The sequence below is a fragment of the Oreochromis niloticus genome, linkage group LG3, assembly GCF_001858045.2.
Source record: "Oreochromis niloticus isolate F11D_XX linkage group LG3, O_niloticus_UMD_NMBU, whole genome shotgun sequence".
NCBI classification, from domain to species: Eukaryota; Metazoa; Chordata; class Actinopteri; order Cichliformes; family Cichlidae; genus Oreochromis; species Oreochromis niloticus.
The window spans coordinates 26,193,847-26,212,400 of NC_031967.2; the positions used below are offsets into that span (position 1 = coordinate 26,193,847).

At 38.9% G+C, this 18,554-nt stretch overlaps 2 protein-coding genes across 2 annotated transcripts in view; one reads left to right on the top strand and one right to left on the bottom strand.

Moving 5' to 3' along the window:
* The window catches only part of LOC109198766 (Fc receptor-like protein 5), a 22,677-nt gene extending 6,016 nt beyond the window's left edge, over nucleotides 1-16,661 (bottom strand). Inside the window, exons 1-19 of the mRNA XM_025904758.1 lie at nucleotides 16,504-16,661; nucleotides 14,232-14,316; nucleotides 14,035-14,070; nucleotides 13,579-13,845; nucleotides 12,835-13,104; nucleotides 12,535-12,744; nucleotides 12,116-12,253; nucleotides 11,754-12,029; nucleotides 6,780-7,058; nucleotides 6,406-6,681; nucleotides 5,895-6,203; nucleotides 5,496-5,783; nucleotides 3,792-4,034; nucleotides 3,215-3,322; nucleotides 3,077-3,092; nucleotides 2,894-2,991; nucleotides 2,708-2,752; nucleotides 2,544-2,603; nucleotides 2,253-2,315 (exon numbers count right to left, since the gene is read on the bottom strand). Of these exons, the coding sequence (XP_025760543.1) occupies nucleotides 2,253-2,315; nucleotides 2,544-2,603; nucleotides 2,708-2,752; nucleotides 2,894-2,991; nucleotides 3,077-3,092; nucleotides 3,215-3,322; nucleotides 3,792-4,034; nucleotides 5,496-5,783; nucleotides 5,895-6,203; nucleotides 6,406-6,681; nucleotides 6,780-7,058; nucleotides 11,754-12,029; nucleotides 12,116-12,253; nucleotides 12,535-12,744; nucleotides 12,835-13,104; nucleotides 13,579-13,845; nucleotides 14,035-14,070; nucleotides 14,232-14,268 (3,019 nt within the window). The 5' untranslated portion in view covers nucleotides 14,269-14,316; nucleotides 16,504-16,661. The remainder of the gene's footprint in view (nucleotides 1-2,252; nucleotides 2,316-2,543; nucleotides 2,604-2,707; nucleotides 2,753-2,893; nucleotides 2,992-3,076; nucleotides 3,093-3,214; nucleotides 3,323-3,791; nucleotides 4,035-5,495; nucleotides 5,784-5,894; nucleotides 6,204-6,405; nucleotides 6,682-6,779; nucleotides 7,059-11,753; nucleotides 12,030-12,115; nucleotides 12,254-12,534; nucleotides 12,745-12,834; nucleotides 13,105-13,578; nucleotides 13,846-14,034; nucleotides 14,071-14,231; nucleotides 14,317-16,503) is intronic.
* The window catches only part of LOC112846236 (low affinity immunoglobulin gamma Fc region receptor III-like), a 700,124-nt gene that overhangs the window by 280,981 nt on the left and 400,589 nt on the right, over nucleotides 1-18,554 (top strand). The gene's annotated exons all lie outside the window — the stretch shown is intronic.

The window sequence follows — 18,554 nt, forward strand, 5'->3', positions numbered from 1 at the left end:
GTAGAAACCTTCATCAGACTTTGACACTGCAGAGATCTTCAGCTCCCCTCGGGGATCATTTTGAATAAGTTTGTTATTGCGATAAAAAATCACATTGGAAAGTATTTTGATATGATATTATAAAAATACTTTTCACACGTGGCAATGGCAGAGGAGCGCGGCTAAAGAGTTTGAAAAATTACTCTTTCTGGGTCACAAAATAAACTTTTAACATATTTTCAGGTGAGACTGTAGCTGTGTCAACCTCAAATATCTGCTCGGTGCTCTGATGTTTTTGGAGACATGTGTTACCCACCAGCTCGATAACTGACCAGGCCAAGGCTCAATAGAGCCGGCGAGAACAGCGAACTCCTGGCACATCGTTTTCAGACCCCGCGCGGTCAGGTTAAACCTTGATATATATTTCACTCAGATAACTTAAAAATGTTTGGCTTTTTTCAGTGTTATATTTTTGGTTCTGAGTAAATCGGTTTGGCTGAGATTAGCTGAATAAACATCAAACAGAAAAGTGATTAAACACAAGTGTGAGATGGTAAAGAATTTACTCCAGTGTCCTGTTATATTTTAGATAGCAAGGAGCAGACGGCTGAGTTTATCAAACTCCACCGAGAAAACGGTGACGCAAATCTGGAGGCTAGACCGTCCCATTTCACACCCTCACTCTTCCGGCCTTCTCGGTCTTCAGAGGACCCGGCCTCTCAGTCTACGTGGGCCGTTTTCTCTGAAGGATGCAGCCCCTGAATTGAGACACAGCTAAAGACTTGCAATGGACATTAAAAAAATGTGGAGAAATACACAGTTTTATATCAGCTGTGTAAATAGACACAAATCTGGGTAAAGTCGTTAAGTCCCCAAAACAACTAACATTAAGACATAATTTGATTTGTGACACAAATAACTAAAATGATTCAACAGTTTCCACAGGGGAAAGAAAAAAAAAGGACATTTAATTTGAGAACATACTTAAGGAGTAGAAGGCTGCAAAAAATAACCTCTACTGAATTATATTTCCTGTTAGAGAAACAGTTTCAAGTGCCAACTCTTGAGTCTCTCTCTAAACTTCTCTAAACAATCCTGTGTGGTAATCTAATGAATCCAATCAAATAATATGAGATAATTTGGGGAAACACAAAGCAGAAGTATAAGCTCAGGTACTTAAGTCATTAAGACTGGAAAAAAAAGTTGATTGGAAATACAGGAATTTTTAAATGTTACTGTGACAGAGTAAGTAGTGAGAGAAATGACACTTGCTACAACAATGTTTAAGTAATTTAGCTTTTATTATTTTAGTAGAAAAGAAATCAAAATAAAATAAGAAAATGGGATATAGTAAAATTTGAAAAACTACTCAATAATACACTTTACAATTATATAAAATACATTCATATTAAAAACACTTCTACAAAACTTCATCATGTTTAGATGTTTCTTACATATCTACACACAGAATTACTCATCATGATACTCATGAGCATGTTTATACTGGTGATCATGTGACATGTGTTGTTTGCAAACACCATAATCCACAGAGACTCCTGCATGACCTCATCTGTCATCTTGTCCATCACCCCTGCAAACAAGAAGGGGCTCAGAGCTGATTCCTGATGTAATCCCACCCCCAGCTTAAACTGCTAAATTACAACCACACACCTCACTGCTGTCTCACTGTCCTCATACATGTCCTGCACCACCTTCACATACTTCTCTGCTACTCCTGACATCCTCATGCAGTACCCCACACGCTTGGCACCATATCCTTTCTCTAGATCCACAAAGACACAGTGAAGCTCCCTCTGACCTTCCTTATACGTCTTTCTCAGCATGAAGCCACATGCTGCCATATCACTGACTGTCACCTCTCTTCTTAACTTAGCTTTAACAACTCTTGCCCACAGGATCACGGTATGACTCGACTTTAAAATCCAGCAGCTGTAAAATGTTAATGAACAAAAGTTTAAGAATTAAAGTTTTTCTTTTTCATGTTGCGGTCCATCGTCTCTCGTTTTGTTGATGTCGTGCCTCTTTTTAGGGACCTTCAAAAGTAAACACATAAAATGAAATAAATGAAAACAGAATAAAGTCAAACTAACTGAAGAACAGGTTTAATGGTACTGAAGGCGTTTAAAAGGGCTACAAATCTGAGTTTCATCATTAGGACATCTAATTAAAGCTCCCCTCAAACCCAATGACAGAAAAGTTTGATACATATTTCATCCCTGAAACTCAATATTTAGTACATTTAATATTTGTACCTGTAGCTGAGTTTGGATCTACATTATGGTAGTCAGAGGTTTCCTCTGGATCATCACGCTTTCCTGTAACAATAACACAGAAAATATATGTGGGTATCACGTCTCTGAAGGGGCGTTAAAATTTAAACAGTACTGTATACAAATGATATGTTATTTATTGAAACCTATATGTTACATATATTTACAGGTATGATATTCAGAAGTGCACATGCTTTTGGCTACATGATACATTTGCATTTATAATTGAACATATTATAACAATTGAACATTTTTCATATTTTTTGTACTCACCCCTCTGTCCAACACTTCTGAGCTGAAGAGAGATATTTCTGTAGTCATCTGTCCGTCCACCTAAAATGAGGACAATTGTAGTATTTAAAATTTTTATTTCTCAGTAAAAATACGATTTTGATCTACTCGTTATTTAAAAAACAAAGAAATATCTTCTACTGTACCAGTGTTTTCAGAAGGTCTACATGACTCATAGACATTCATGTCACCTTTGGGTCAGTGAGAATCAAGACAATGACAAAATAATCACTCTGTGTGCAGTAAACTTGCAGCTATATTATAACTGTGAACATGAGTATAGAAATGTTCAGCTATAAATGCTCTTATTTTGTAACAGGTGTGTGGCTGACCGTGAAGAAGAGAGGAATATATTTGCTGCTGATTTTCATCCTGGCTCATAGTTTGAACTGTAGCAGCAGTCTGACTGGTTTCCTGAGACTGGGCTGGTCTGAGGTTTTAAACAGGTTCAAGTTACAATGAATGTGTTACATAGTGTTTGTTCACTGAAGACAAGAAAAGAGTGTTTTACCAACCTGATACAAAGTGTACCTATGGAGAAGACAGTAGTAATAATATTAAATGGGTCAGTATTACAAATAAATTATAATTGTCCATACCATGGCAGTGTCTGGCAGGTAATATATGAAATAAATAAAAATAAATAAATTCACCCTTTGGTTTTTTGTGCCAACAACAGAGCAGCAGGGACAGCAGGAGAATCAGTGAGACACCACTAACCAGCCCCGTGATTAGAGAGACAGAAAGTGAAGATCTGGATCCTATAATGATAAAGAATAAAAATTAGCTTCATCTATAATGATATAACCCAATCAATTGAATACATCATGGACAAAGGACACTCTGGGCCTGACAGGCATTTTCTGGGTTGTCTGTAAATGTTTTGTTAAATCAGAAAGTCATCTCATCAAACTGTGGAGATGGAAAATATTGTAAATGGTTACACAGTAATGACTGGAAGATTAAATAATCAACAATTTATAAAAGTGGCTAAAAATATAAATTATAAAATACAGTTTTAGTTCAAAATAAGGGTTTGCATACTTTACGTGGGCAGGACCATTTTAACCTTCTTTTAACCTTTTAATCTTCTTCATTTTCACACTTAGATTTTGTAGACTGTCACTACTGGCCGGCTGGTTTTATTTGATGAGCCTTTTGTTTAAATCTTTTGAAACAGAGACAGCAGGGTATTTCTTTTCTGTCTACAACTGTATCATTCACAATTACCTTTTACTGACATCAAACTTTGTGGTGACTCGTGCCCTGAATATTCACACTTGTAGAAGCCTTCATCAGACTTTGACACTGCAGGGATATTTAGCTTTTCTCGGTCATCATTTTGAATTAGTTTCCCATTTTTGTAGAATGCAACAGTGGAATTGAAGTTTCCTGTCCTCAACTTGCAGCCAAGAGCAACAGAGTCCCCCTCATTGACTGGATGGACAGGGCTCACCAGGATCACACCAGTAACTGTAAAAGCCATTAAAATATGAGAGAACTTACCAACATACAGTCTACTGTTTCCCTCCTTGTTTGGTAAATGAAGACAGTGGCACCAACAGCTCTAATCCTGTTCTTTGTTATGTTTTATTAGTATTATTTTTCCTCACACTTTTAACCACAGCATGATCATTTAAGTTAAAGCTGGATTTCAGATGCATTTTTGGCTACATCCTCTCATAATTATGAATACTGTTATGACACAAAGCTATTACCACACCTATTATCATGGGCTCACATTTCTGCTTCATCCTCTGCAGTGTTGCATTTATTTGTAAATAAATAAATAACTCAGAAATGAGCACAATGTGTGCAATGGCTGTACTGTGAATTTAAATCTTGTTGGTTCCACTTAATGGAAAACTAAACTCTTGGTATCATCATAGTTATGTGGAAAATATATTTCTAAAATGTAGATATTGAACCATATAATGAAACATGTCAAACATTGTATGAATACATGTTCTATTCTGCTGTATACACATTGTAATAAGATGACTTGCAGCAAGGATAGATTGTTTTTCCTAATGCAATATAAACTAATGTGGTACATACAGTATTCTGTTGACTGTTTGCACGTCTATGTTGCAGATTAGTCAGTGTTTCAAGGTTACTATGCCATTCAGAAATACAGGCTACAGGTCTGACATGCAAAGAAGAGGCCATGTGGGAACATCATTCAGTGTCTTGTTTTGGCCAAAACTCATTAGAATGAAACTGAGATAAAGCAGAAAATTGTTTTCTTGTTCAGATTAATACAAATTTGAAATTCTTTTTAAAATTCATAAATGCCACATCCACTGGACTAAAGAAATGAAGGACCATCCACGTTGTTATTAGGACTCAGTTCTAAAGTTTGGATCTCTGATGGTTTAAGGTGCTTTAGTGACTATGGAATATGAGTTGCTTGGCTCATCTGAAAAGGCACCATTAATGTTGAAAAGTATACAGAGATTTTAGAGCAAAATATGCTCTCATCCAGATGACTTTTTTCATGAAAGTCTTTGCATATTAGAAGAGTACAGAAGCTGAACTGGGCTGCCTGGAGTCTCAGTCTTTCACCATTTGAAAACAATTTGTGTATCACAAAATAAAAAACATGACAAAGAAGACCCAGGATTGTTGAGCAGATATAATCCTCTATCAGAAAACTATGGGATAATATTGCTCTCCCAAAGGTCCAGCAGCTGGTTTCTACAGTCCCCAGATGTTTATAGACTGTTGTTAAAAGAAGTGGAGATGCTACACAGTGGTAAATGTGGCCCTGTCCCTTTTTTGTGATGCGTTGCTGCCACCACATTCAAAATGACTTATTTCTTGCAATTATACACTTTCTCATTTTAAAAGCTTAAATATAGATACTGTTTTCTTTCTTTGTTTATATTTTACACAGCATCCAAACTCTTTAGAATTAGGGATGTAAAGACCTACAACGTGCAGTGATGTTGATTCCATTGCTGAACTGTCCTGATTCAGACTCACACCAGTACACAGGATACCGGTGATACCGGTGGTACCAGTCAAGATCTATGTTGCATGTGGATTCAGTCATTATCCCCCAGTTTCCACATTCCCGGAGTTTTCTCAGGTAGCCGTGCTGAGTAAATATCATTATTCTCCACTGAGAAGAGTTTCCAGAACAATTCAGAGTTACTGAATCATAGATGAAGTGCTGCACACTGTTAGGACTGACTGTGAGAGAGGCTGCTGAATTTAAATCTGTAGAAAAACAAGAACTGTCATTTTTTTGATAGATCAATAGATTGGAGACTGTGAATACAATAATAACACTTATTTTTATCTTTTTGAATTAGGAGCAAAAATACTGACCTGCAGACCAGACAAACTTTGGTTGACTGTGATCAGTGTGATACTCTGGGTCTCCTCTTCCAGCTCTGCACACATATCCTGCTGTGTGTGTCTGTCCATGAATGATGTAGGAGTCCTGTGCAGTCCCACTGCCATCAGGTAGCAGCTCATAAATGTAATATTCATAGCTGTATGTTTTCAGATCATGAACAGCTTTATACCAGTAGAAGCTCCATCCTGCAGACGGATGTTCAACCTCACAGTTCAGAGTTACTGAGGCTCCAGGACTCAGCCATGATGGAGACACAGTGAGGACAGGACGGGGTTTATCTGTTCAACAAAGATTTTCGTCTCTTAACTCTGAATTCAATTTCACTAAAATGCTGACTCACAAATATTTATTCTTTGTTCTGTTGGGAAATTATATTTTCAGAGTGAGATCAGATCAGAATAAGATCCTTAACGACAGATTATCTTTCACCTGTTAATAAATGCAAGCATAAAATTCCCATTAAATTTATAATCCACTCACTATAAACTATCTTTAGTTGAAAGGATGCACTCCACATTGTTGAATTCTGTTGTGCACTTCTCATCCTGCCCTTACACCAGTAGTGCCCACGGTGTGATGTAGAAACAGAGTTAATCTTGTATTCATTTTGGTTTGGAGGTTGATGTGAGCTGCTTGTTGCCCACTCATAATCCCACTCAGTGTCTTCTCCTGGGATCTCACATTTCAAAGTGATTGTCTCTCTGCTGTATACCTCAGGCCAGTTTGGATGCAGAGTCACAGCAGGCCTGTTTCTAACTGCTAAATAGATAATAAAAAACAAACAAAAATAACTAATTAAATGACTTTTTAACATCTTCCATTAATTAAAAAACAAAACATTCACCATGACTCACCAGTTTTCTTAATACTGATCACATCACTGTAGTCTGTGTAGTAAACTGGGTTGCCTCGTCCTCCTCTGCACCAATAGTCTCCTTCCTGTGATACACCGATTTGTCCATCAGAGTGGAGAACAACTTCTGCCATCGTCAGTGGTTCTGAGGTTTTCTTGCCTCTGTACCAGTAGAAACTCCAACCAGGAGTAGATAGTGTCACAGAGCAGGTCAGGGTGACTGTGTCACCTTCTGGAAGGACTCTACTGTCAGCACTGATGCTGGTCTTTGGTCTGTTTCCTGTTTAATTTAGGAAAAAAAAAATGTACAATAAAATTACAGTAAAACAATTACTGCCCCTTTGCTTTAGAGCAGGGCTCTAGAGTGCGACCAAATTTTTCAGTGGTGCGACTAAAAAAAAATACTTTCGGGTAACAAAAAAAAAAAAAATCTCTGCAACTCTCCGTGTGGTCAACAACAGACACACATTATGCCCCTATCGTGGACTAAACCAATCAGAGATAGTCAGGGGCGGGACCTCTCTGATTGGCCGTGGTCCAGTTGAAAGTGCAGGTGGAAGAGAGAGGTGAGTAGCTTGAATAAAGCGATATCAATTCATTAACGGATTCCACACAAAGACGGAAACACAGAGCGGACCCGACGCATCAGAATCAGCTTTGTCTTTCTCGACTTTCTCACCCGACGGCCCGAACACGGACACACTGTCGGAGCTTAGCGATTCTGATGCGTCGGGTCCGCTGTGTTTCCGTCTTTCTTGCGCTGATTCTGAGCTGCAGGTTTTGTCTCTCCAACCAAAATTCACCGAGCCAGCAGCAAAAGAAGCAGCAAACTACGCTTCACATTTGATCAATGTCGTCATGAATTCCCTCTGACTTTTGCTGTTTTGCTTCCACCACGATAAAAATCACACTTCATGCACAGCTCTCTCTCTCTCTCTCTCTCTCTCTGTACTTCAAGAACAGTTTCCCGTCTCAAATCTCTGTTTTCTGCATTATTCATTCGCTTATTACCCACCAGTCTACCGTTGTTTACAGCGCTGTCGGCCGCTGTCTTTTTCTTTTCTTTTTCTTTGTTTTCACTTAAATGACCTCGGACAAGAAAGCCTAATTTCTGCTGTTCAATACTGAAGAAATTGAAACTTCTTAAAATTATGCAAAATTACAGAATATTTTTAAGGTTATCTGCTATAAAAAGCCAGACCAGGAAAATCTCCTTCATGTTTTTCTGTTTTATTCTCAGTTACTTTGACACAAAGGCATCTGCTGTGATGTTCACAATTCTGATGAAGTCTCATGTGTATCAGTACTGATAAATGATCAGAATTATAATATTTCTGACTGTCTGAGGCTAAATTGAATCGAATCAGGACTTTGAGAACCGGAATCGAATGGATTATAGAAATCAGTGATGATACCCAGCCCTAGTAAGCAGCCTAGGCCTGACAGAAGTGGATGTAGCTGTGGGTAATAAGAAAAGATGAAAAGAACGATTGATAATTTTTGTGTTAAGGCCTGATCCGTCTGAAATTCATAGCCAGCTCTGACACGGTGCCATCAATCTTTGAATGTTGAAAAAACAGCAGTGTATCCAGAAAACACACTTTATGCTGCAATAAATGCACTGCCCAAGTGTCCCCTCTCCCCACTGCCTTTCAGCAGCAGGCAGCAGCAAACAGGTCGTCAGAGGAGCCAAGATGATGATTAAGTTTAACATTTTCTACAATATTGACAAAGCACTTTAAGCACAAGTTTGTTAGTTAGTAATTTAGAAATGAATATTGTCTGTATGGACTTCCCCCCAAAGAAAGTGCACATGTAAAACTGCGGTGTTAAGCGATGCGGTTGAAAAATTTGAGTGCGCCTAACTTTTGTGCCGGTGCGCCTAAATTTTTAAAGTTAGGCGTACCGGTGCGCCCATGTCAAAAAGTTAGTCTAGAGCCCTGACTTTAGAGACAATTACAATTTTACAAATAATTCTTAAACGATACATAGTATATTTTAGGCTACGTTCACACTGCAGGTCTTAACGCTCAATTCCGATTTTTTGATCAAATCCGATTTTTTTGTCTGCTTGTTCACACTACAAATAAAATGTGACAGCAAACGCGCTCCTGCGTGAACCCTCAAAGCGGCCCGCATGCGCAAAAGAAGACGTCACACACAACGCGCTCTGTTTAGACCCAGAGCAAACAGTATTGTTTGACTGATGGCCCTTAATATAAAGACTTGTTTCAGACTTTATGTTTCCCAATTTTGCTTTAAGTTATAAAGTTATTTTGTTATTTACATATGGCCTAATAATGATCCTTTTTGCTGTTTTAGAGGAGCGGTGCTTCAAAGGATAGTTGCAGATTTCTGTCAGAATCTGCAGATTGTACAGTACAAATAAAATATTCACGTTTCTACAACGTTGTCTTCCCAACAGTTTCACTGACATCTACACTGGATGGCCAGGAAGTGTTCGTGATGTCTTCTCAGGCGCTTCTCCGGCGCTGATAATTGGCGTCTGTCTTGTGTCAGTGACGTAAAAGACGGATTTAATGCGACATGACCGTTCAAACAGCAGTCGCTTTCTAAAACATCAGATATGTATCGGATTCAGTACCACATACGAAAGTGACCCAGATCGGATTTGAAAATATCACATTTGTGCCGTTCACACTGTCATACCATGATCGGATATGGGTCGCATAGGGTCAGAAAAATCGGATTTGATGCACTTTCGCCTGGAGTGTGAATGTAGCCTTATTCAGTAGCACTAAGCCTTTACCAAGTATGTATGTTTGCATCACATATATGAAATATTAACATTTGCAGTTATACGCTTTTGTCAAACTCTGTTTACCAGTCATCTGGTGATAACAAATGCACTGTTATGAAAAAATTAGGACCACACATTGAATATTCAGTTCTTAATAAGGAATATTCACATATCAAAGTCTAATTTTGTTATTATTTATTTTGGTAGAAGAAACAGCAGGTGAATAACCAACAATATATATATACAGTATATATATCTTCACATCTCATTGTGTTCACTCTCACTTCAACAGTCAGGAGCACAGCAAACTGAATGTGTAAAGGTTTAAACAGGGAAAGCTTCATTACAAATGCTGAGTCACAAAGTTCTAATCATGTACACCTGATGTGATACATCTATGTGAGATTTTAGCCATTTCAAGTGGAAATAAATATGAGGGTGCCCCAAGACATTGCATTTTTTAAGAGTTACATATTGCAGATAATTCTCAAAAGTCCTTTTTAATTGTATAATTATGTTAATTTAATCTCCCAGTATTGTTCAAATTTATATTAAATTGAATTGCATTTAATTCTGACGTTCTCTAGCCTTTTCATCAATATTCTCAAAGCAAATATCACATCTGCAATGCTCTTCTAGCCATGACTCCATCCTGCTTGCTTACTAATCATCACCGCCCTTCTCAACTTAGCTTCAACAACTGTTTCCCATATTTTCATGTTATGGCTCATCAGTTTCATCACTGTTACTACAGATCTACATACAACAATGTGACTAAAAGGTGCACAGCCCTCTCTTCTGGACATCTCCAAACCTCCACTGATGAGTCATCAGGATCAGCCGCCTTTGAAATCTTCATTTGCTTCATAGCTGCACTCACTTCCTCCTTACTAATCCTCTGCAATTCCTAATTCACCAACTTTTCCCCTTCCATCCTCTCTCTCATTTTCTACATTCATGAGTTCTTCAAAGTATTCCTTCAGTCTTCTCCATCTTCTCTGCTATAACTGGAGCTTCGGTGGATCCAACCTGTCTATCTGGCTCTACTGAACTTGTCAGTGGAGACTCTTCTTCCAAGGCAAATGAAGATTATGGGAATCTTCGCCCACTAAAGCGCCCCGCTACAACATGAGGAGAGGATATTTCATTTGACTTTTATTAATGCTAGATCATTAACAAACAAGGCTTTTCTGTTAAATGAATTCCTCATCTCACAGGACTTTAATGTTTCCCACAAATGCTTGTCTTAGTACTGGTGAGTCCAGCCTATTCTTATAACTACTTCCTCTTGTCTGTTTTCAGCTCCCTTTGCACTACTGGCAGAGGTGGGGGTTAGCAACTGTTTTCAAATCCAGTTTCCAATGTCGACAGTCACTGTCTAACCCAGTCTAAACCATGAGGTGTAGACATTTATACTGTACTGTGCACTCTGATCTACCGCTAAGATTTTTAAATAGAATTTGTAGAGTTTGTGGGTGAAATAACACTGAATTATGATCACTTTAAATTGTTGGTGATTTTAATATTCATGAGTCTTGGTCAAATAATGTCTTCATCTTGTTGAAAGATTTAACCTCACTTACTCAGTGACTTGACCAACACAGGTAAAGGGACACACACACACACACACCAGACCTTCTGTCCCACACAGATTTATGACACATGTATTTCAGACCATGATGCTGTTTTACCTTCTGTTTCCTGGTTCTCAAATTAAATAGTATTGCCCAGCTTATCAAATTCACATAAATTCTTTAACAGCATCTTTGTTTTCATGAGATTTTAATGATCTTAAACTTTTCATTTGAAAATACTTCATGAGGAAACACTCGCTCTCTTACTAGTTGATAAAAAATGAATCCTTACATGCATAAATGTGCACCTGAATACTTTTTTTACTTACACATAACACATACTTTTGACATAATGCTACTGCTATTAGTTCTAAGTGTTTTATACTTGATGAAATGCTTAATTTACAAAACAGTCATTTATAAACAACAAAAATGCCGTCATTAAACATGCTATGACCTGTTAATGAAGAATAATGATTTCATCATTATTAGTTGTAATGTTTATTATGCCATAAGGTTTTATAAATGATCAATCATGCACCAATAACTTAGTGATAACTCATACTATGTAGTTGTAATATAAACTATAAATTGTTGCCCTTGTGCCTTATAAAGGCATAACAAAATGAAACTTTCTTACCAGAGACTGTCAGTGTGATGACATCACTCCACTCTGTCACAGAGTACAGCTCCTGTTTGTTTTTACCCATACACCTGTAGCTTCCACTGCTGATCACAGATGCATTAAGATTGATGGATGCATTATTTGCCAGACCTGTGCTTGAGTCGGGTTTGCTCCACTCATACTCCCACTCAGTGCGTCTACCTAAAGAAATCTGACATCTAACAGTGATCTTCTCACCACTGAATATCAGAGGCCAGCTGGGCTCCAGGGACACAACTGCTTTGTTGGAAACTGTTTACGAAAACAAAAATCTAATTGGTCCAGTTTCAAATATTTCTGCATCCCATGTTAATCCAAATGAAAATGCTTAAACTCACCTCTTTTTTCAATAGTGATTGGATCACTGTCCTCTGTGAAGAAAACCGGGTTTCCTCTCCCTCCCTTGCAGTAGTAGATGCCTCCCTGTGTGACAGTGATCATTTGATCTGGTTCTTCGTTTCTAATCACCTGAATTTCTGAAAAGACTGAGGCGCATCTGAACCAGAAGTATTTCCACTCGTTGTAGCTCCCCACAGAGCAGCTGAGTGTTGCATTGCCTCCAGCTGGTATTGTTCTCCTATCAGCAGTAATTGTGGGTCTGGGTTTATTTGCTGTTTGTTAGAGTAAAATAAAGATGTTTTACTATAGCTGGTCAGATGAAAAAGAGTAGATAAAATAACTCAAAGGTGATTTTACTTACAGACTTTTAGTGTAAAAGCATCACTCCAAGCTGCTGAGAAGAACAAGTCTCTTCTACCCTTACACCAATATTGCCCGTTGTAGGTAAATGAAGCCCTGCTGATGTTGTATTCACTGTGTGTGGGAGGTGTTTTTGAGCTTGTTGTTCTCCATTCATACTGCCACTCAGTGTTTTCTCCTCCTTGGATCTCACATTTGATGGTGATCATCTCACCGCTGAATATCTGAGTCCAGTTCTGTTGCAGAGTCACAAAGGCCCTGTTGGACACTTTTCATACCAAACATGAATTAATACAGAAAAGTTTGGTCATCATAAATGTTTGTTCTTTTATTTCTTACAAAAAGTTATTAAACTCACATGTTTTCTGAATGTGATACACTTTGCTGAGGTTTGTGAAGAAAACTGGGTTTCCTCTTCTTCCTCTGCACTGATAGATGCCTTCGTCTGAGACACTAATGAAGTTCTGCAAACTGTTCGTATTAATTGCTACTTCACGAGAATCTGGGATTTGTCTGAACCAATCATACGTCCAGCCAGCAGAGCCCTGAACAGAGCAGGTCAGTGTCACCGAGCCCCCCACTGGAACAGTTGTCTTGTCTGCTGTTATAGTCGCCGTGGGTCTGTGTGCTGTTTGATTTAGAATATGTTGTTTTTGTTATTAACACATTTTTGGGGGGAAAAGCTCAAATTTAACAATTTCTCATAATATGTAGAATAAAAGGCTGTGAAGTAATTCATGAAGGCAGCATCTCATGTGACCAGTTCTTCTCACTTCTCTCATATCATACTATATATAACATACACTTCGCTGTCTGTCATGCACTAAAGTTCATACTGCTTCCTAATTTGGTGTCATCTTCACCAGTTGTCACAACACTCAGCTAAAAGCATCTTACTTTATATATTTACTTCCTGCTACATTTTCAGCCTTCACAGGTCGACTCTGAGTTTGTAACTTAGCAGGAAATTTCTGCTTAATGTTACTCTCCACGCCCTGCTGTGCAGAGATCATTACATCAACAAGAATAAAAGAAAAATACAAAACAGAAACTTTGGAATAACATAAATTGAAACTCTAATAAATATGATACAGTAGCTTACCTGATATGGACAGAGTCAGGTTATTACTCTGTTTTGTAAAATCTTTCAAGCCATTGCGGCGACCAATACATTGATAATTCCCACTCAGCTCTGCTGTCAGGTAAAGTGAGTAGGAGCTACTTTTAGTGAAGTGGACCATTTCTTGATCATTCCAGTTGAATTTGTAAAACCAGTCAGTGGCATTTCCCTCTCTCATGTCACAGATGAAGGTTACAGACTCTCCAGCAAATAAATGGGATACGTTTGGTTTAAGGCTCAGCTCAGCATCTAAAATTCAATGAATACACAGGAAAAGTTCAGATCAGGTTTTGCTTTCATGAAGAGGAAGATTTCTCACTTTACAGGCAATTATTAATGTATTTACAACAGAAAATAATGTGTAAAAATTAAGAAAAAAAATGTTATTTACACATAAATCCATAGAAAAATAAAAAAGGAAGAAAGCTGTTCAGTTACCTTGAGCGTCTCCACAGCAGAGGGTAATATTCAGCACTGTAACAAAGATTCATATCATTCAATCATCAGTGGTCACATGTCACAAATAAAAGCCTTTTTAATGAATAGAATTTTAACATTAGCAGCAATAGTTGGACAAACATTTCACACTCAATATAGTCTTTATCAGTCAAACAAAGGAAGTTACTTATACTCACAGAATAAGGACAGCACACTGAGCACAGTGAGCCCCATCCTCACACTGAGTCTGAAAGTCTGTCACTGCTACTGACAACAGAAACACTGAAACAAAGTGAGAAACAGAGAATGTGAGAAAACAGTAATATTTCACCTGATTATGGGAGTAGAGGCTTTCTGCAACCTTGTTTTCTGTGTTCAGCCCTTCACTGCTACTTCTCTTTTAGCCCTACATGAGGACACTGATGACAGATCTTATTTTTAACTGCTGACACTTCCTGTTTTACTGTTAACAGTATGCAGCCAGATGGCATCAGCTCGAGGGTCGTCAGGTCCTGCGCGGACCAACTGTGTGGGGTGATGGAGCACCTCTTCAACCTGAGCCTGAGGCTGGGACGAGTCCCACAGCTCTGGAAAACCTCCTGTGTTGTACCAGTGCCAAAGACTTCACGCCCCAAGGACCTCAACAGCTACAGGCCGGTGGCTCTGACATCCCACCTGATGAAGACCCTGGAGTGGTTGGTCCTGGCTCAGCTTTGGCGCCTTGTGAGCTCATCACTGGACCCACTTCAGTTTGCCTACCAGCCTGGCATTGGAGCGGATGATGCCGTCATTCACCTCCTACATCGTTCCCTCGCTCACCTGGAAACCGCTGGGAGCACTGTGAGAATCATGTTCTTTGATTTCTCCAGTGCCTTTAACACTATTCTTCCCTCGGTTCTGAAGGACAAGCTGGAGAACTCTGGAGTGGACCATCACCTCACTACCTGGATTTTGGACTACCTCACCGACCGACCACAGTATGTGAGGACTCAGGGCTGTGTGTCGGACAGGGTCATCTGCAGTACGGGGGCCCCACAGGGAACGGTTCTGGCTCCGTTCCTCTTCACCATCTACACTGCAGACTTCTCCCACAACTCCACCCAGTGCTTCCTGCAGAAGTTCTCTGATGACTCTGCAATAGTCGGCCTCATCACTGATGGGGACGACATGGAGTACAGAGGACTGACTCAAGACTTTGTGGACTGGTGCCAGCTGAACTACCTCCAGATCAATGCCAGTAAAACCAAGGAGCTGGTGGTAGACTTCCGCAGGCACAAACATCCTCCACTGCAACCACTGAACATCCAAGGTATGGACATTGAGGCTGTGGACAGCTACGGGTACCTTGGTGTTCATCTGAACAGCAAACTGGACTGGACTCATAATTCAGACGCCCTCTACAGGAAAGGGCAGAGCAGGCTGTACCTGCTGCGGAGACTCAGGTCGTTTGGAGTGGAGGGCCCACTCCTGAAGACCTTCTATGACTCTGTGGTGGCCTCAGCCATCTTTTATGGTGTGGTCTGCTGGGGCGGCAGCATCTCTGCTGGGGACAGGAAGAGACTGAACAGGCTGATCCGAAGGGCCAGCTCTGTTCTAGGATGCCCTCTGGACCCAGTGGAGGTGGTGAGTGACAGGAGAATGGTGGCTAAGCTGTCATCCCTGTTGGACAACATCTCCCACCCCATGCATGAGACTGTGACAGCACTGAGCAGCTCCTTCAGTGGGAGACTGCGGCACCCACAGTGTGGGACGGAGAGATTTCGCAAGTCTTTCCTCCCCACTGCTGTCAGACTCCACAACAAAGACTTCAACTGATCAAACATACACATCCACACATGTGCAATAACACTAATGTGCAATAATCTTTTCTGGCATCGTTGTATTTTTACTCAGTTGTATAAAGCATTTGTATTTTATTTTTATCTTATTGTATATTTTATTCTATTTTATTGTACTGTATATAGTATTGTATTTTATTTTATTCTATTCTGTACAGTTGTGTACTGTATTTATTCTTATTTTATTTTATTCTAATTTTTGCTTCATAACTTTTGCACTGTCCACTTCCTGCTGTGACAAAACAAATTTCCCACGTGTGGGACTAATAAAGGTTATCTTATCTTATCTTATGCAGAGCTGACATTATATATGATCCCTGCTTCTGAAACTAAATTGTAACTGCTCAGATGATTATGTTTGGGAAAATGATTTGTCGTAGTGTTTTAAGATTATAAGAGTGTCACCAATGGTTGAATTTAAAAACAAATTCAAAGAAAAAAAAAGGCAAAATTTATCATTGTCTGTCTTATGTTTTACACTACATAAAATCTGGGGTTCAAACGGAAGGTAGCAAATAAATTCAAGCCTGAATGTAGATTTTCTCTGGGGCAGATTGTTAGAACAATAATGCTTTTTTAAAAAAAACAGAAAAAGAAGGAGCCTCAGCTAACGTCTTATGTAGTGGCTTCCTGATGAGATGATGTGGGTGGCAGATTGCTGCAGGTGCGTTCAGCCAGAGGCAGGAACCTGTAGTGGGTCCCGCCCATAGACAGACACACATGCACAGAAGAGAGAGAGATAGGGAGAAAAACTAAACTTGGAGCAGGAAGTTTAGGAGGACTAGGGGACCATGATATTGACAGTTAGCATGTGGTTGATGAAGTCAACTTCTTTTTCACACTTTCCAATGTGCTGCTAGATCAGGGTTTTGACATCATGTCAGACACTGAGCTTTATACATATGCAAACAAACTTCTTTATATATTTATAATGGATTCAGGAAATGTGTGCAATTAAACATGCCATACAGTTAAAGATCAACAGGGTTTATAAAAGTATTACAGCATCTGACACTCCTGTGGTTGTGAATAAAAAGTCCGCTGTTGTGTTTTTTTTATATATAAATGAGGAAGTGTCAAGTGAAACGTTAGAAAATAGTTACTTCATGCAAGACAGAGGAATAAAGGTCTTTGCATTAAAAGACTACAACTAAGATACTGAAATATATGAGATGTTTCACGTACTGGGAAATCAGAATGACAAATGGAACGACATAGTCATCCATTGCGTGGCAGGTTTGTCAGAGAAACTCATCCCACGACCAGAATTCTCAAACAAAAATACCACATTTTATGTTCAACATTAAATGTCATGCACAGCAGCATGCAGGTTAGAAAAGTACAGCTGTAACATATGCAGTGTTAACTGTTAAGGACAAGAATACTACATGGCACAGATAAATATTTGTTGCTCAAATTCCAAACATCAAAACTTGACACAGAAGAAACGTAACAAGACTTAAACAAGATGACTGAAAAAGAGGAACAAAACAAGGGCGTAGATTTGGTTTTGGCATTGGTGGGGACGGATGATTCAACCACCGAACCCTGGCCTGTTTCTTTTTTTTTTCCTTTTTGTCTTTGCTTCTTGATAACAAAAGGAATAAAAACTTGCCTATGCATGTAGAATATGCTATTCTACATGCAATTCATAGTTTTATATGTGAACTATATAATGTTAAATTACTGACATGGCAACACGTTATTCACGGTTACATACAATTTTAGACTGATGTGGGCCAAAGCCTAGCACATACTTACCAACCTTGAGACCTCAGAATTAGGGAGACATTAAAAAGGGCTGTTGGGGGGGGGTGGAGTGGTGTACATATCTATATATATCTATATCTATATCTATATAGATATAGATATGTAAACTTGAATTTTACAATGTTTGTTTATCAGATAAAATAAGTTAAATGTCACCGTTATTACTGTCCGGCCAGAAACAGGCCGGGGGTGTCCAAATTCAGAGGCTGCGTCCACCTGAGGACCAGGTGTTGTGCCAAAAAGTGATTGTCTGCCAAAAACTGATTTCCGGTGCTATAAATAACTTGTTGGTCTATAATATGTGAAACATATGTCAAATATATTCCTCATGAATTATATCAAGTCATCTTGAGCAACAAACAACATTCCTGTAACAAGGTAGAAGCCACAATCAGTTTTTGGCAGTGACTTTTATGTATCCTTTATTTATGCAGTTAAAAAAAAATTATTGTGTACTTTAAAAATTTCTCTCTTAAGAGTAATCTGGCCAAGAGGACAGCTGAAATTGCAACAAATGCAAAAATAGTTCTGTAAACATATTTTAAGTGGACAAAAGGGAGCTGATTGATTATAATGGAAGTACAATAACACAGATATTTGAAGTTTACACAGCTACATTCTCGCCTGAAAGTATGTTAAAAGTTTATTTTGCAACCCAGAAAGAGTAATAAGAGTAATATTAAAACTAAGTAGCTGCAGTAGTAGTAGCCATTGATGGAAACTGGAATTGGCTGGGCCAAGCTGGGATATGGTTTTTCAATTTTGTTATCTGGGTGGAAAATCGGGAGAAATTGGGGAGACTGGTGGCTCCGGGATATTTTCGGGAGGGGCAATGAAATTCGGGATTCTCCCGGAAAAATCTGGAGGGTTGGCATGTATGTATGGCCTAGCATAGCCTGTAAAGTTATTATG